The sequence below is a fragment of the Prosopis cineraria genome, unplaced genomic scaffold (genome assembly GCF_029017545.1).
Source record: "Prosopis cineraria cultivar Desert tree isolate PC_DT_omini unplaced genomic scaffold, ASM2901754v1 PC4, whole genome shotgun sequence".
NCBI lineage: Eukaryota > Viridiplantae > Streptophyta > Magnoliopsida > Fabales > Fabaceae > Prosopis > Prosopis cineraria.
In genome coordinates this window covers 9,210,342-9,229,705 of record NW_026555335.1, presented here as the reverse complement: position 1 = coordinate 9,229,705, position 19,364 = coordinate 9,210,342, and the positions used below count along the sequence as shown (strand labels likewise).

The 19,364-nt window shown below is 31.0% G+C and overlaps 2 protein-coding genes across 5 annotated transcripts; one reads left to right on the top strand and one right to left on the bottom strand.

The window, feature by feature from the left end:
• The first annotated feature begins 328 nt into the window (after positions 1 to 328).
• Positions 329 to 8,800, top strand: LOC129309283 (GTP-binding protein OBGC, chloroplastic-like). 4 transcript variants are annotated; one of them, XM_054950790.1, is made up of 10 exons: positions 329 to 1,420; positions 2,004 to 2,277; positions 3,159 to 3,450; positions 3,564 to 3,723; positions 4,641 to 4,749; positions 5,087 to 5,233; positions 5,919 to 6,155; positions 6,285 to 6,388; positions 7,627 to 7,662; positions 8,633 to 8,800. In XM_054950790.1, the coding sequence occupies exons 1-6, from the start codon at positions 363 to 365 to the stop codon at positions 5,180 to 5,182; spliced, it is 1,989 nt and encodes a 662-aa protein (XP_054806765.1). In that variant the 5' UTR covers positions 329 to 362; the 3' UTR covers positions 5,183 to 5,233; positions 5,919 to 6,155; positions 6,285 to 6,388; positions 7,627 to 7,662; positions 8,633 to 8,800. The 4 variants fall into 4 exon arrangements, with proteins under 4 accessions (XP_054806765.1, XP_054806767.1, XP_054806766.1 ...); XM_054950792.1 differs by lacking the exons at positions 7,627 to 7,662; positions 8,633 to 8,800 and adding an exon at positions 5,852 to 5,880 and having other exon boundaries at positions 5,972 to 6,155; XM_054950791.1 differs by lacking the exons at positions 7,627 to 7,662; positions 8,633 to 8,800 and having other exon boundaries at positions 5,972 to 6,155.
• A 99-nt stretch (positions 8,801 to 8,899) lies between these two features.
• On the bottom strand, positions 8,900 to 10,151 carry LOC129309284 (ethylene-responsive transcription factor ERF086-like). Its single transcript, XM_054950794.1, has one exon. The coding sequence runs from the start codon at positions 10,122 to 10,124 to the stop codon at positions 9,267 to 9,269; it is 858 nt and encodes a 285-aa protein (XP_054806769.1). The 5' UTR covers positions 10,125 to 10,151; the 3' UTR covers positions 8,900 to 9,266.
• Between the last annotated feature and the right edge of the window lie 9,213 nt (positions 10,152 to 19,364).

Here is a 19,364-nt window from a genome sequence, read left to right as displayed (position 1 = left end):
TAAAAATTATATAAGTTAAGATTCAACTTTTAATATAATATATATATATATATATATTTCATGAGATAATAATCAATGCATAACTGATTAGTCATTATTATGATAAATTTCTTCCAGGCAGCCTTAAATGTCATTTTCTCTATTTACTATCCATCCCATCATCACAAACGGTAGATGCTAAATAAGCAGACGACACATCTAGTTTCAGTTGGCCCCACCGCAAAAGCCACTTGGGTTAACGACATGACACGTGGCGCCTTATCCAGTTGAACTTTTGCCGCTATTTTACCTGCTTCGTGTGTTTTCCGTTGAGTGTTTTCTTCGCGAGCGGCGTTGTAGTGCTTGTCCACTGTGGCAGAGAAATGGCTTCTTCGACGTCCGTGTGGTTCTCCTCCAAAGCACTGGCTCGACCTAATGCTCAGAATGCTCGCAGAAGCACTAACAAAAAACATTTCCGAAACCCTAACCTTAACCCTAAATTTAAAAAGCATATCGGCAGATACAGACCGCCGCCTGAGCCGGTGGTGCTGTCTGGCGGCGAAGCCACCACCTATACTCGTCTGCCTCCTAAGGATGACTACGAATTCTCCGCTCCTTCATTGGAAGTTAAGCTTTCTGAGTCAAGCCCTGCAACATTTGAGGAAGAAGCTGATGAGCTGCTGGACGAAGAGGAAGGAGATGAACTCATTGATGAAGAAGTTATTCGTGGTAATTTGGGAGGAAGCTATCAAAAATTCGAAATTTTTGAAGTCAATAATGATTCTGAGCACGAATATGTTGATGAAGAGGAACTACATGATGCTGGTGATGAAAAGTTGGGCGTTATGGATAGCACAACAGCGGGCATTTCTAGCGATGACCATGGGGCTGATTTCTCGGAGTTTCAAAATGGTGACTACTTCGCTTTATCCGACGATGGCAAGGACATTTTTGAGGGGGGAGTTATAAAGGAGAAGGGCGTGCCGGCTGTCATGCGATGTTTCGACCGAGCCAAAATATATGTGAAGGGAGGGGATGGCGGAAATGGAGTGGTAGCCTTCCGTCGCGAGAAGTACGTGCCGCTGGGTGGCCCTTCGGGTGGCGATGGAGGGAGAGGAGGAAATGTCTATATTGAAGTTGATGGGTCTATGAATTCACTTTTGCCGTTTCGGAATAGCGTGCATTTTCGGGCGGGGAGGGGAGGTCATGGACAGGGAAGGATGCAAAATGGGGCTAAAGGAGAAGATGTGGTAGTGAAGGTTGCTCCGGGAACAGTGATTAGAGAAGCAGGAAAAGATGAAGTGGTGTTGGAGGTGCTATATCCAGGGCAGAGAGCATTATTATTGCCAGGTGGCAGAGGTGGGAGAGGAAATGCGTCGTTTAAGTCCGGGACAAATAAGGTACCCAGGATTGCTGAGAATGGCGAGGAAGGTCCAGAGAAGTGAGTTCTCCTCCAGCCTACATTGTGTTTTCTTGCCCTCTGCTGTTTTGGCTCTCATTAAACTGTGTCTTATCTGATAGTCGTTGTCTGCATTCTGCTTCTGTTAATTCTGTTAGTGTGACTGTTTGGATCAAGCAAATGTTAGTCCATCAATTGCAGGCAAAATTAGAAGTCCTTCAATTGGGAAATATGCAATATGATTTGTGAACATATATACTTAAGGTTATATCTAAAATTGCTGCAAAAGAGAGTGTTGTCATTTATTTGGATGGAGTGAGAGACTTATATGTGGTGTGGGTGAGTTGGCTAGATTCACGTTAACGGTTCTCTTATGGCTATGGAGACTGGCTACTATCTTCCTGGTTCTTTTCACAAATCTTTGTATATGGAAAGGAGGCTTGACTTCATTCAAAAGTATTGTTGTTTGCGTCTGAAATGAAAATGTGTATATTTATGCTACAAAAAAATGTGTATAGTTGTCGGTGCTTGTTGTAATGATAACATGTATTTCTTTTTTTTCCTGCATCTCAACCCATGCCTAGATTCGTTAAGAATAATGGTTTTTTATTTTATTTTGGGTCAGATGGTTTGAATTAGAGCTGAAGCTGGTTGCAGATGTTGGTATAGTTGGTGTTCCAAATGCAGGGAAAAGTACACTTTTGAGTGTGATCAGTGCTGCAAAGCCAACTGTGGCAAATTACCCCTTTACAACACTGCTTCCTAATCTGGGCGTTGTTTCCTTTGACTATGATTCAACAATGGTTGTGGCAGACCTTCCCGGTCTACTTGAAGGAGCACACCGAGGTTTTGGATTAGGTCATGAGTTTCTAAGACACACTGAAAGGTGTTCTGCTCTGGTAAGCACGTGTGGTCATGATTACATGCGTGTTTCTTCTGCTTCTTGTGGTTCAACTGACATACCAGTCTTAAAGTATGCATATTTGGGTGGAACTATGTCCACCAATAGACAACCTGCATCCTTTCTCCCTTGAAACTGATGAATTGTAAAAATTTTCTGTTTTTTCTTTATGACACTTGTGAGATTGGTCTCTGCAGAATTTTCTTTTCTTAATGATACTTAATTGCTAAGACTGGGGCACTTCCAAGGATTTTATCAATGAGCTACAATAAATTGCATATTTGCGGTTCTTCCAAGGTTCGGTTGATCAATAGGTTAACTATTATGAAACCATGACAAGCTATGTAGAGTATTATTTATGATGGTTTTTCCTATATGAACTTTCGTCATTGGTGCTTGATAAGCCTATGTAGACTATTAAGCATTTCTAAAAGGATCCCACTTAAAGAAATCTAAGGTGTCCTTTAGGCATGGACATGGTATGAAGTTTTCCTTTTGGAAACACATACCAATACCTGATCACTTTTAAGATTAGATCATATGTTGGATATATATTTCCAAGTAACCATTAGCCAGCTTGAATGAATCCAGCCACATGGTCCAAAACGCATAAACCAAGTTAGTGATAATAGGTAATTTAAACCTTGTATTCCCGATGACACTCACTTACCCTTCCAAAATGAGACTTTAAGTTGTTATATTGATTTGTTTCCAAACTTAAAAATCAAAATGGTAAATGTTGAAATGAATTTTTTTCTTCCGTACTTTTGTCTTTCAAATTCTGACATATTTGGTATATTTCGGCTTCTTTTTCACATTTGCCCTTCTTTCTTCCATTCTATTTTCATTGCTTACCAATAAGCCTCTATTGTATTCTAGGTGCATGTTGTTGACGGCTCATCACTTCAGCCTGATCTAGAGTTTGATGCAGTTCGTCTAGAACTAGAACTATTCAGTCCGGAACTTGCTGAGAAACCTTATGTAGTTGCCTATAACAAAATGGATATTCCAGAAGCATGTGAGAAGTGGCCGTCCTTTAGGGAAAAACTACAATCTCGTGGTATCATACCTTTTGCCATGAGTTCTGTGAAAAGGGAAGGTACTCATGAAGTTATCTGTGCTGCTTATGAGCTTTTAAGCAGAAGTAAAGAGGCCAAGGAGGAATACCAAGGTTTGAATTTTATTCACTTTTATTCTAAAGATTCTTTTCCTATCTTCAGTTAATACCAGTTACTTAACTCGCCACACATATTCATGCATGTGAATAATTTCTATCTGTTTCAGATGGAAGAGATATAGTTAACTTAAACCACGTAGCCCAAGAAGTAGAAAAACGGCGAAGGGCACCCATTGGTGATTTTGAGGTTTTTCATGACAGCAGTACAAATATTTGGCATGTGGTTGGATCTGGATTGCAACGTTTTTCGCAGATGACAAATTGGCGGTAGGTTAAAGAGTATTCTATGTGAACAGCAGTGCAATTGGCTATTGTGACTAGCCTTCATTCTCCAATGTCTTATACTTCTTAAACATAATATAATTGTTAAGGTGTAACTTCTAATCTCATTAATGAAGTGTAGAAAAATATGTCTAAATTTATTATATATGTGTTCTCAAAACTGTATGACATGTGATTAAGCTGAAACATTATTACCCCACCCTTCCCTGGAGCTTCTTGCATGGATTTTCAAAGTCTTCAATTAATATGTCGTAAACAATAAGATTCAGGATCATAGGATCTGTGTTATGAAAATGTGAGGATGAGCTAGCATTTTTGATAGAGTATTATCATTCCCTGCACTTGTATTCTCTGTATGGCAATTTAATCCCCAAAGTGGAGGTAATGTTATTTTTCAATGTGAATTGAACCTTACTTATATGTGCTTTGGATGCGTCCCCTGTTTTCTTTTTCCTTAAAAATGACTTTTTTTTTTAAATGATGATGGTTATTGTTGTTATTGCTGTTGCTATTTTGCCAGAAATATCTTTTCTCCACTGAGAAACTCCATTTTGCAGAGAGCAAATAGAAAATGTCTGACACTATGTTTGAAAATAAATAAGAAAAATATTAACAAGTTATAGTTGCCATTACAAAGAGTGCATTTAAGTTGAAATGATACATAAAATTGCCTAAATGTTTTTGTTCTACATATTAAACATCGGTTGAATGTTTGCATATGTGCTTAATATCGTGAGTTGTGACAATATGAAGAAAGGAAACTCCACCAACTCTCTCATAGTTGATATTGTGAGTTGTGCATAGACAAACATTTATTACAAAATGTAATGTTCCTGAAATTCTAGTTCCTGTCCAGGGCTAACGGCTAACCTCATGATAACCGCCAAATGCATGTTTGACAGGTATATTGACTCAGAGAGAAGATTTCAACATGTCCTTGAGGCTTGTGGTGTGTACAAATCTCTCATGAAACATGGTGTAAGGGAAGGGGACACAGTGATTATTGGGGAGGTGTGTCCTTTGTTTCTCATCCTCTTTTTTGTATTGTAATTCTTACTAGCACAACCATCAAATGCATCAACATATTGTTTTTGTACTAACTGAAATTTAGTCATCATGGGTTGCTTTTTTATTCACAATGATTTCTTGGACGGAAGAACAGTTTCAGCGCCCATCATTTTATGTTCCCACAACTAACTTGGAAGCAATTTGTTCAAGGCAATAAAATGTTGCAGTTTTGTTTTCCCAAAAAACAAAAAAAATTGTAGTTTAAATTTTTTGTAGCTCTTGGAAAATATTTTGCATACTGGATACCAATGACCATGTGATTCTTTATGCTATTTGTCAGATTGAGATGGTTTGGCATGATTCTGATGGCAAGTCTAGCATATCAAGAATGAAGAGAAGACCCACAGACTCAGCTAAATGGGCCGAATGGAAGTAGTTCTGCTCTATTTGATGCTGCTTGAACAAGTGTACTGCAACTTTATAGCAGGTATGGATAACCATTATCTCATCATCGTTCTTGTATATCATCATGCAACTTGGTTATACTGTAATTTAGCATTCTAGTTACCCTGGTTCCTCTTGTTATTGAGGGGATAATATCTTTTCTGCTACATTTGTACATAACCAAAAATCCACCCATGTCTTGCATGAAAAGATGTGTTTGTAACAACATTATTTAGTTGGACCCACTAATTTAAAAAAAAAAAATGTTATGCTGCAAATCTTGTGGCCTAATACAAATAAAATATTTACAAGTCAAATAGATCGCATTGTCTTCTTACACAATTTATAATATATAATTGTATAGATATAGATTGACGCAGTAAAAGGCAAATGGACGGGTGGCAGCCTTTTCCTTGCTTCTGTGTCCCGTATTAATTTAACTTGGCATCTCATCAATGCCCCCTTTTTTTAACTCAAAACTCAAGTACTGGATTTAGGTGTAAGGTGTAAGGTTCAGTAAAAACATGGTAGTTTTATGTTTTTCATAGCTTGATACGTGATGGGGTAGTCTAAAAATGTTTCTCCACGTGTCATGTGTTTATAGAGAATCTAATGGCAAACACTTCAGAAATTTTACCTCAGTTTGGTCCCTTTTTCTCAGGTGATAAAGCCAGATAATGTTTCTAGTTGGTAGGTTCTGCTAATTTAGGTCTTTATGGAATATTTAGATTGCCGATGGAGCAGGTATCATTGCGGCATGTTAATTGCTTGTGATCCGCAGTTTGTGCGGAGAGGCCTAGAAGCTATGGAAGATAATGAGATCATGGGAGATATCTGACTTATGAAGCAGAGCTTGATGGGCTGTTTGTCCCTTTGACCCAGCTTGACGCTTGGTTCAATCACCACTCCAAATGATTTATTGTTTAAAAGGAAGCTGACTTCTTTCTCAACAGCTCACTAGTGAGGTAGATGAGATACTATTGTATTTTGGATTAAATTGGTTGTAATTGATGATTTAATTTTTTGACTAGATAGTGTGTCAAAGTCTGACATACACTGAAATAAATTACTATCACTCATTCATTTCCTGACAGCTGGAGCAAATGATTTGGTGAAACTAGGGTGAACCTTAAATATGAAGTTTCCCAAGAAGTCATCATAACAGTGACAAGACAGGATTGAGATGGAGCATTAGCACGTACTCTTCTAATCTTCTTTATAAATTATTTTTATTAATTTTATTAATATTAATATAAAAAAATATTTTTTTAATCCTATTTATAATTATTTTTATTAATTTCATCAATATCAATATAACAAAAATATAAAAAATAAAATTTAGTAAAATTATAAATATAATTATTAAAAAGTAAATAAATTATATAATATTATTTTTTTGTTTTTCTCTTTCTTTTTAAAAGTAGTTTAGACATTTCACTTGAAATAAACCGTCACTGTCAATTTAATGATTTATAAAGTGAATCATTTCATCTTTCTAGAAGGTAACTAATAAAGTGGATCGCAACAAGTATAAAGAATAAAAATGTGTAAAATTTTAAATATATTTTTATATAATGAATTTAAAAAGTGATCTTATGTTATCTTTTCTCTCTCATGAAGGATAATTTTAAAAATAGTTTTCATATATTATTTAAAAAGTCACACCATGATTTATAAAATGAAACTAAATGAACTTTTTAAAATGTATTTTGTAAATTGAATCGAAGGGAGTATGTTGTTTTATTCATTTAAGCATTGTAGAGTCCAATTGAGAATAGCTTTCTAAATGTGATTCTTTTCATCCATAAATTCCCAGCTCTTGACTTTGCTTAATGTAAATTGAATCATTTCTGCATGAGCCAATCATTATTTATTAAATTGCTATATATCTTAATAGTATTCTCATAGCTGTTTTGTTTTCTTGTGATGTTTCATTGCCCTGATGTTTTACTATGAGTGCTTTCTAGGGGTTCTGAGTATGGGGATTTCATTTTGTAAGTTGAATTGTTCTTGGAGTGTTCCCTGCGAAGTATTTAGCCAGGTTTTCACGGTAATGTCATCCATAAATCTGAGGCTAAAATATGTTTTATTTTTCAAATTAAATCACGGTTACAATCTTAATGCATGGATTTTAAAAAATATATATGTTCTATATGTTCACTGTCCTTAGGCCAACTTAGATTTTGCATTAAAATTGAAATGTTTGAGAAGTCACGGGATATTTGTAGTGTGAATCTTTTGGATGTGATATGTTGTTTCTGGTTCCAACTGCTACGATGTTATAGTGTTGTAGAGATCTGCAGACCTGCATTCTGCAGATTCGATTTCACTGTTGATAAAAGGAAAGAAAAATCGTGGCCTTTCTTTGCTCTACTTGCTCTCTACATACCCTTACGGTTTTCCTCGTTTTCATCTTCTCGATTGTACGGATGACAGGTGGGCCCTCACACATCCTGTTTGCTTCCATACTAGGTATGGACTGGACATCAATCTTACCTTCCCATTCCCCTTCCTATTCAATTTTTTCATTTTAACCGTTTATATATCTTCATCCACACACATGCACCTATTATGTACACACACACACACATGAATTATGAGGAGGATGTTTATTTTATGAGTTATGAATAATATGATATTTTATAATAATTATTGTGCAGCTATTTTGAATCTAAGCAATTTATAACTAGAAAAAAATAAAAACAAAATATTGTAATAACAACCTATTCACTATAGTTTTGAAATGTTTAGATCAAGTCTTAATAATTTAATTTTTCATTTTTTATTATTTTAATATTAACTTTATAAAATATTAAGTCTGTTCAAATTTAATCAAGCAGTTGAGATCAAGAGTGAAAAAAAAAAGGAAGTGCAGGGAATACTATCTCCTTATTCGTTGTTCTTTCACTGATATTGGTAACAAGACAAAAACAACTAGTGATAATTACACGAATCAAAAGGGTTTGGTTTCTCGTTGAAAACTATCAAAATCATTCCAAACCAAGAAATCAAGCACGCAAACTTTCTTCATTGTATAGTGCATATGATTTGAATTAAATCATATTATTTATAATTTTTAAATAGTATGATTTACTATGAATTTTATGTTATATATTTATTGATCCTCATTGTATGGATGTTGTTGGTTTGTCAAGATTTTTGTGAATATTAATTAAATCAAGAAATCTATTTAAATAAGTTATGAAGAAGTCTTATAATTTTCCTTTTTCATGCTTACACTGACATTACCTAACATTTGTTCAAAAGTTGCATATAAGTAAAAAATCATAATCATCATCTTATTCCGTTCATTACTTAAATACAACTATTTAGAGGCATCTCTTATTCTCTTGCATATCTGCATTTTTTTTTCTTTTACAGAAGTTATTTGATGACTAATACTTAAAAAAAATGAAACTAATGGCTAATTTGTTTATTGCAGACAGAAATATTGGTGTGAGCCAATACATGCGGTGCCTTTATTGTGTCCAAAAGTGAAGGCAAGCAGCCGAAAAGAAGGATCTATTATCTTTCTATCATGCTATCACTCAATAATTCTTAAAATATTTAATTAATTTGCATGTAATCAAACACAGGGTATGACTCAGACAAATGAGTAATGACTTTGAATTGAGAGATCAAACTGCAGCTACTATGCTAGCCTTTTCTTTCTCAAAGTTTTCTAGATTTCAAGTTTACTAATGACACTAGATGAATCAAAAAGGCACGCTAGAATTAGACTCTCCCTGTTACAACCAAAAAGGTTCAAGTGCATGCAAGTACACATACGGGCAAAGCTAATAGCCAATGGCTTTACTAGATAAAATATGACAGTTAAAAATACTCCCATTTTCATGGTTCCAATATATATTCCTTGATTCTTTCAAGGATCTATTTTTGTACCACTTGAAAGTTTGATCTTATAATTCCAACTTCCATTTGATACTATACGATCATGACAAGAGGTAGTATATATCTCACTTTCAAGTAGTAATTAAACTGATACAACCGACAATTAGATCATATTGGCCAAAACAAGGGTTTATTCCAACATTAAGATGATCAACCAGAGCTGTTCAGAAGAGTGTGTAAGCCAAATCAACATCAAACGAAGGAAGTGATGGGGCATAGGTGGTTGATGAAGTAGTCGCAGCCTGGGAAATTATCCCACGGCTTGAACTGTCTGTATCTTCAACCTTTAATGGACTGTTAAATATAGCAGCAAGTTCACTGCAGCTCCAATCCCAGATTGTTTCTTGATCAAATTCATTTGGATAAGAGAAATCTCCAAAGCTTGAGGCCATGTTTGTCACAGATTCTTGAGATATCTTTTTGGCATTTGTGTCAGCAAGTGGAATTAAGGCACTATTGCTTTCTATGGAGTTCAGGCTGCTGCTTTCATTGGAAAAAGAAGATGAAGGTCTGAAACAGACATCAGGAACTATGCATTCCAGGTAACCTGATTTAGAATCACCATTGGAGAAGAAGAATAAGTTATCACCCACCTGAGCTGAAGAAGAATCACTTGCAGCATTAGTCCCAGCCTGGGAATAAGTTTCAGAAAGCTGAGGTGGACTGTTCTGATTGGTTGAGGGTTTCATCTGGGTAGTGTTAAAGAGTGACTGAAGCTGAACATCAAAGGGACAAAGAAGAGTCGTGTCAAAGGTTGTATTGTCAGTGTATACGAAGTTGGTTCTTGCTTGGCTTCCTTTCATGGACAAAGCAGCTCTGTCATAAGCCAAAGCAGCTTCTTGGGCAGTATCAAAAGTGCCAAGCCAGTGTCTTTCTTTAGTTGTGGGGTCCCTAATTTCTGCAGCATATCTTCCCCATGGTCTTCTTCTCACCCCCAGAAACCTTCCTGCTTCTCCTTGCTTTCTTCTTCCTCTTCTCTCACCCAAAGAAGATGGGTTGCTTTGAAGAAGAGACGAACCCATCTGGATTTTGTTTTCCGAGGCTCTAGAGCTGGGCATGGCTGCAAAATGGCTGAGAAACAGGTAATATAGGTTAGATAATGAAAGGGTAAGTCAAAAGAGTGTTGAAATCTGCAAGAGAACAGGATTGCAGAAGCAAGGAGCAACGTAGGTATGAGTATGGGCTGAAGAAGAAGAAGCTCTGTGAAGTCTTTATAAAGAGTATGTCAAGTAAGTACATTTTGCAGATGTCTTTCTGGGGAGATTTTTTTTCCCCCTTTTGAACAAAGTCTTTCTAGGGAGATTACTCTCCCGCTTTCCACCAACTTTTTGAGATTTGTATCTTTCTAATTTTTTTATCATAAATAAATTGATATTGAAAATTTTGCCAAAATTTAAAAATATATTTAATACATAATTTTTTATATAATTATCTAGCATATAATTTTGTTGAATTCGATTAAAATGTTATTAAGTCTGAATTAGGATAGTCTCCCTAACATGATTTTTCTATTTAAACACTAAATCTTACTAATAATAACAGAATATCATCTCTGTCTGTGCTCATTAAAATAAATCTTTTCTTACTTGAAAACTAAATTGGGCCTACACTTTTCCTTTATGTTGTTAAGACATTACTTAGGAGAAAATAAATTATTAATCCTTATGCAGGCTCTCTTACACTTTTATCGCATGAATTAGCTTTTTTATTTTTTTATTTTTTATTTTTTATTTAAAGAGTCCCTTCCTACTATTCTTTCTACTTCCAATGACAGTCAAAAGAGTGATTTTGTTAATGGGAAGAGAAAAGCTATTAGAAACCACAATGAATAATTTACAAGAGACAGTGGCCAATTATTACAAGATTGAATCTTTGTGCATATCAGCTCACGTGTAAAGGACAGGTCAATTAACAAACTACCTGGAACTTGATTTGTTAAAACCCTATGCATAGGTTTCTGCACTAAGACAAGGCAATTATAGAAACAAAATATAAAAAAATAACACTCAATTTGACCCTATCTTTACTGTCTCAGCATAGTAAGAAAAGAAAAAGTTTTGATCTTCTGATGTGGTGGTTTGGCTGTCAAATGGATAGAACAGTGAAATTGGAACTGAGTCATACTCTTGAGCATCAAATGAAGTTTTGCCATTAATCTATTCAGAGTTTGTTATGAATCTTATATCAAAGAGTTTGATCCAAGAAATAGAACTTTTGTCTATGAACTACTCTTTTAAGACGATTTCTTTTTAGATTTATACCCATAACATTTGATAATTTTATTGAAATGTGGATGTAATGGAAAGTGTTATCTACAAAGTGTTTTAATCAGTAGAAGGTTGAATTGGGAAAAGAAAAATTATCAGGAAGTGAAGTATTTAGAAAATCTCACTTGAGAAGTGTCTCAAAAACATAGTTCTCATTATTCCTTTTGATTAATCTAGAATTCTTACAATAATCCTCAGTCCTCGCCCTCAATCTGATATGAAGCTTTGGAATAATATTTTACCTTAATTATTTATGAAACATGATAAAACTGGAAGCAATCTGATTACAAAAACGAGAGAATGAATGGAAAACAAAACAACTGCAAAGTTTGTCTGCACATATGTATACTATGTGTATATATTTCTCCTCGTTGTCCTAAAGCATTTTAATTTAAAAATATCAATGCTGGCTTGTCACAAGCAGATTCACCAGCTGGGTGCGTAATAAGCACATGTGAATCCTTGTTTTATGCGAAACAAATCAATCATTACATTGGGAATTTTTGGTTGCTTCATCATTTTCAAAGGGAGTAGTTAAAGCGATAATCTCTAATTAATCACACCTTAATTTTGTCCAGGAATTTCACACTCACACACATATGAAACTTCTTTGTCATGTGCATTGCAAAAATAAAGAAAAAATTTATTCCTGAAACGATGTATTAGTAAATTAATTAGTGTTTTAAATTTGTCACATATATGCACCATATTTGAATTTTTATTAATTTTTTTAATCGCATAGTCTTCCGACAACATACTATAAGTCCCAAATGGTGAAATGTGACTAGTAAATGACTATTCAGTCCGAAAAATTAAGAATGAAATTTATGATTATATTTTCTTCATATAAGAACAATCTTTCAAATGTTTGTTATAACATAAGCAAGTCATACTAATTAGATGTGAGTGATAAGTCCCTAAAAATAAGTTTCATTATTTATAACTTATCTATTAATAATTATGAAAAGGAACAACTTTTATAAATGTGATATTTAATAAATATCATGAGTTACTATAATTTATTATTTCATGCATAGGATGAAAAAGTTCTAATTGTTTTTCTATTCCTAATATTTGATTTTTAATGTCCCAGAGCCATTCAGTCAAAAGGCTAATCAAAAGCTCAAACCGCGTTTCTTAGAGTACCTAAAACCGAACCGCCCCATAAACAATGACAGCGCTATATCATATTCCTTCTATTTAAAAATGTAAGATATTTTTTAAGGAGTTAAATATTTAAAAATATAAAATATTTTTAGTCTTTTGAGGTGTAATCATTACCTTTTTTTAAAAGTGTCCCTATTAATAATAACTTTATATTTATTATAGAGTATTTAATAGGGATAAATATAAAAAGATAAGGTTTGTTGGAAAGTAGGTAAATACTTTATTGAGGGTAAAATTTGATAAAAAATACCTTATATTTTTAAATAAAAGGAGTATAGAATTGGTTATTGGGAGCAATTACACCCTGTTATTAATTCAAAATCGGCCCCCTTCAATTTTTCTTTAAATCATTAAAAATTAGACATTGTAGCTAAATAAATAAATTAGTAGCTTACAGGTTCCACATAAGACACTTCTAATATGTATAACTTATATTAAAGCAATTTTTTTTAATGTCATGAAAAATTGAATTATTTTTTAAGTTTTGACATTACCCACAACACTCACAATTTCTTATATATACTCTATCTAGAAGCTTAGCTTGATCCAAAATATAAAGCATTAAATAATTTTTATAATTATTCTTTCAAGTTCAACTATACCCCTACTCTATTTATTACTCTTTTTTTTTTTAAAGATGCATTAGAATTTTAATTATCATCATCAAAGTACTTATATAAGGTATTTAATGGGGTAAAATTGAAAAGATGTAATTTTTTTTCAAGAAATCAAGGTTTCAACTAATATTTTTTAGAATTGTAAATTTACTGTCAATGTCCTATATTTTAATTAGGAAGGAGTAATTATTTTGCACACATTAACTAAAACATGGGCAAAAATGGAAATATATTTTAATGAGTACCAATGTCTTATATTTTGGTAAGGAAGGAGTAATTATTTAGCATACATTAACTAAAACATGGGTAAAAATGAAAGATATTTTTTTATCATGCATGGGTGTCTTCGTATTGGAAGCATTTATGTTTGAGGTACAATTAGCTATTAAATGCAAATATTTTTCTCAATAAAAATTTAAACTTTAATTCATCATGTTATGATAAACTAAATCTTTTCATTAGACCCAACTCCACCAATAATGAAGATATATTTCTTAAAACTACCAACATTTTAGGCTAATAACTCATAAAAATGTGTTCCATTATGTATTGGAGTGGGTATAATCAATGTTGTCAAACTCACAAATTTAAGTAAACTCATAATAATGATGTAAACTCGAATTATAAATTCATAAAATTTATTTTTATTAATAAATAACTATTAAAAGTATATGATTAAATACTTAAAATATAAAATATGATCATAATTTAATTTAAATGTATTTTAAATATAAATCATTGAAATTAAATTGATAGATTATCATACTCAACATAAAAATTTTAAAATAGTACAACTTAGGGCTTATTTGATTTCTTCTTTCATTTTAAGTTTTTAAAAAATATTTTACAATACAGTTTTTAAAATTATTTTTAAAAAAAATAAAATAAAAATCTATTCTGTTGGGTTAATTTTAAAATAGTTTTAGAATTAAAAAATCTATTGATAGTGATAATCACCAGCAGTTAATGGTGGTGTTTTATCATAATTATAGATTAAAGTAATTGTAATATTCAATAATCAACTATGATGTATCTTGAAAATGGAAAAAATGAAATGAAAACAACTTTAAAATGTTTCTATTTTTTGTTTTTAAAAATAAAAAATTTGAATTATTGTAAAAGCAATGAGATTTAAAATACTCATTCAAACAAGTTCCTTAACTTTTTTTTAAAAAAATAATTTCAAAATAGAAATCAAACAAGCCCTTATTTTTTGTATTTTTTATTTTTTATTTTATTAATATTATTTTTTAATTTTTTTAATTTTATTTTTACTTGAACCAAATCTTGTACCTCTTTTTTGAATCAAATTTTACATAATATATACTTTACTTGCTCAACTCGATAAAAAATTAATAAGTTTAATTGAATTTGTGTCTAATCTAATTTTATGTGAGTTGATACAATTTTATATAGAACTGTCAATTATGACTAGCCCTTGAAAGGTCAGGGCCTAAATAAACTGACCCTAATAGGCTCAATTATATCTCAAAGTTTTCTTTTATAAGATTCAGCCGTGGCCCTTAAGCCGTCAAGGCTTCGACCTTATTTTTTATTTTTACTTTTTTCACTTTAAAATTCTAAAAATATATATTTATAATTCTACAAAAAGTTATTACACATAAGATTAAATTTAGAAAAATAAACTTAAATTAATTTACACCACAACAAATATAGAAAACTTAAACATCTAGATCTAATATTAAATAGCAATATCAAAATTAATACCAATAAAAAACAAACTTAACTAACATTATCAGCTAAGTCTTAATGAATGAAAGAGGAATGGACAAATGAGTCTAAGGTATTCATTTCTTTTAGTTATATATTTAATTTTCTATTTTTTATATTAAAATTTAAAAAATAATAATAAAAGGGCTTAAAAGGGCTGGGCCTAACCCTAAAAGTTTGATCCTTTTAGTCCTTTCAAGCCGAATTACCATTTTTTGTTTTAAAGTAGCGACCTAGCTCTAGCTATTTTTGAACTTAAAAAGACTAGCCTAACAAACTTGACTCTAATTGACAACTTTGCTTTGCAGGCTAAAATTATAAAAATGATAAATTTGAAAAGTCAACTCATGACTTTAACTGAATTCACATTTAATTTGAGTTTATGAATGAGTTAACATAATTTTATAATTTAACAATATAAAAATGATAAATTCAAAAAGTCAATGCAAATGTTTGACGATAATAAAATAATATTTGTTAGAAACAACTAAATTAGGAATGGTAAGGTAGTATTTGCTATTAAAAAAAAAAGGAATGGTAAGATAGTCATAAATGATTGAGGATTAACATTTATTTTATATAGCAAAAATAATAAACAATTCATAGGTTTATAATCAAGGTTTTATCTTTCTCCAAGTAAGTCTTGTCTTTAAATTATTCAAATGACCATCTTTAATTTAAAACTTTCAATCATAGTGTAATAACAATATATTAAAATAATCTATACATTTTTAATACTAGTCCAAACTACATGATGATAAAGATAAATAGTGAAACTTGTGAAGTGGACCTCCTAAATCATAGTTGAAGGAAGGGGAAAATTAAGTGGGAGACGCTAAAACGAGGAACATATATGTATATTCTTACAAAATATCACCCTTAATAATATAATTATTTTTCTCCAAATTAATCATATTTTTTTATATTTATTCATTTTAATAAGATATTTTATTTTAAAATAAATATAAAGTGACCTTAAAAAAATAATAATTATATTTTAAAAAATTAAAAATATTTTACATTTTAAAATATCAAACCCCTGAAAAAATTGCATTAACGGAAGGAGCATATATCATAATGATTCAATTCGACCATACTCTATGTTTGAGATTAATTTTTCATTTTATTTATTAAGAATCAAAGAATGGATTACTTTTGAATCTCAGACCCTTTGACTCTTCCACTAAACACTCTCTCATGCGGAAAGGGAAAGAAAACGATGTGTCGGCTCTATAAATATTTATATACCAATCAAAAAAAGTATTTACTCCCACCACTCTCCCCCACCCCCACGACATTTTTTGCTGAATTATATTTTTAATAAATTAATTAATTATTTTTAAAATCATATATTTTTTATGTCTATTTCTATTTAATATAGTATCTCAGTTAGAAAACTCTGTTATAATTACATTTTTAATTAAAGATATTTTTTTAGAAAAACCTTATTAACTTCACATTGCAATGCTCAAAATATCTTTTACTCCTTCAATCTCAAACTATAAAACACTTTAAGGAGAAAGGAGTGAAGGGAAGGGGATGAGAGGGGAGGATTTTAATATTATCTTGTTTGGTGTTGTTGGAGTAAAGGGAGAGGCTTTTAATAATCTTTTGTTTAGTTTAGGAGGGGAGGCAATGACTAATTTATTATTATATCTTTATATATTAATTTAAAATTTTTTTAATTGTTTCTTGTAGAAAATAATTTTATACCTCAATTTAAATTACATATTTTTTTTTTTAAATTCACTCTCATCCTATTATATTGTCAATATATGAATAAAAAAATTAAATCAATAATTATAATGATAATAATTTATAAAAAATTAAATAACTCTCTTAAACATATAATAAAATATGATAAATTGTAATTTTTTTAAAAAATCTGATGAAGTCAGTTAAAGTCTGGGAGTGAAATACAATCTAATATGAGGGAATTTTTTTTAGCTATGAATATACTTAGAATATTAAAAAATAAATAAAGGCAAAATAGTCAAAAAATTTAGCTCCCCTCCCCTCCAAAAATTCTTAACCTCTAAAATCCCCCAACCAAACACACCTTTAGAAAAGATTCAGTATTCTAAAATATAATTTACTTTGATAAAAATAAAGTTTTATTAATGATACTTTTTTAATATTATCATTTTATATATTTTCTCTCTTCAATATTCTTTCATTAATGGAGTATTAAATGAAGGTTATTTTTAAAAGTTTATGTTTTTTTCTTGAAAAAGAGAGGTTATAAAGTGTATTTAATGAGCTTTATTAAAAAATAAAATTTTATTTAAAAGTATTTTATAATTTAAAACGACAAAAATACTAATTTTTATCATCTTATCTCATAAAAAATATTTTAAGGGGGAGAGTATATCACAATGCTCATAGTAGCACCGAACTGTTATTTGAGAAAAATACGCCAAGACCTTTAGGTTTCAATCTTTATTCTTCACACTAATTTGCATATTTTGATTTTATTGTTTTTGAATTTTATCGCTTAAAATTATGTTCATTTTATGATTTATTTTTTAAAAATAAGTTATGAATACAGAAACGTATTTTCGAGATTCCATGTAGCGTGGAACATATATTAATTATAAAAATTTTGGATTATAATGGTGTTTCAAATACCATATTTTTTCGTTTGTTTCCAATCAACTATCATTATTTTAATCATAATCATATAAATATTTTAAATTTTTACAACTTTTTAAAGTTAGTATTCAATCTTCTATTGATATAGAACATTGGGGGGGGGGGGAAGATAGAAAAGTCATTATCTAAGCTAAGAATAAAATAGATAAAGACATTTTTTGAAATGAGTTGCAAATATTTCATTAATTTTGTAAAAGGTTTTATATTAAGAATCAACTCTTTTGTAAATAAAAGTATAAAACTGGAGGGAACATTTTATTAAAAACACAGAGTTTAAGGTAAGTTTTATTATTCATAAAGTGTATGAATAATATGACTTTCGATAAATTATACTCACTTCAGACTCTATTATAAGGAAAAACCTTTTTGATGGTTCTCAATATAACACTCTATTGTCTAAAGTATGATAATTTATTTTTTTAAATGTGGTTTGTTTTAATATTCCTTAAGTAAGTAAATAACCTCATAATTAGTTTACCAAAAAATGAAATAAATAACCTCATAATTATTAAACAACCTCTTATAATTAATGACCGTCACATTAAAGGCAATTTTAAATTTTAAAAACGTTAATTAATTTTAATTAAATTTTTTAATCTATACAATTATTAATTTTTTTTATGACAAGGACAAGAGAGTGCATGTTGATTTTCTCAAATACCAAGGGATTTTCTTCCACGATAAGACAATATTATGATTTTTAAGGGACAGACATAGTGGAAGTGTGTAAATTTAAGGTGGCCCGGAATTTAGGGAAAAGATAATAATGTTTTTCATAGGAGTTTGAAAGAACATAAACCAAACCACGTTGAACAAATTGTTTAGTGTTTAATCAATCACTTTCACTTTTTGGTTCAATTCTAACTTTGTCCCTTTTCACTTCTCTCTTCCTTTCCCAAACCCCAAGCTCCCTCCTCACATGATCCCTACTAAACTTTCCCTCATCACAACTTGGTCTTTTCTTGGGTTTTTTTTTTTTTCAACGTTTAATATAGTATAAAATTAGGTGGGTCTCTCCTGTGAGTGTGTCAAATAAATTTTATTTTTTTTAAAAAAAGTGGTGTATTATTTTTTGATTCTTAAGCAATTTAATTTGCTACAAATTTAATATTGTAGTTTCTTTGTTATTGTCGTTTTGTTTGAATTTGTTGCCTTTTTCCCCCGACCACCTCTGTGAAGTCGTTTTCTTGAATGTAATTTAATGACTTCCCTCATAATTTAGATGACCAAGATTTGTTTAAAATCATTCAATTCTTTTTTTTTTTTATTCCCACAAACATATACAAATCTTTGGCAGTGCACTAGTCTTATGTGTCATAGATAAAACCCAAAACTCCTATAGTATTAGTGTACATCAAGTGGCGCTTGGATAGATAAGTTTGAATTTAAATTTGATTTAAAATACATATATTTAAAAAAATTGTTTTAGCATAAAAAATCCACACCAATAAGAATGAATTGCAATACTTGTAAGACTCATCACTCATCCACGTGTTTTGCTAGCAGAAAGAAAGAAAAGATTGTTGATATTTGAACAAAATTAAATCCAAATCCATACAAATTTCCTGTATCCCAATAACGATTTTGGTTCAAATTAAATCTAAATCTAAATTCAAATCCCCACTAATCCAAACACAACATTTAAGTATTATGGTTGTTTTCGTTCAAGGACATGTCCATAATTATCTAACCCAAGTTTGATTAGATGCTCTGAATTTACCTCGCTATACCTTCATTTTTAGACGAAAAGAAAAGTGGGGAAATGAAGAACAAATCCCCAAGAGAAATAGCCTAACCCTGTGAATGCTTTGATTAAAGTACTCTACAC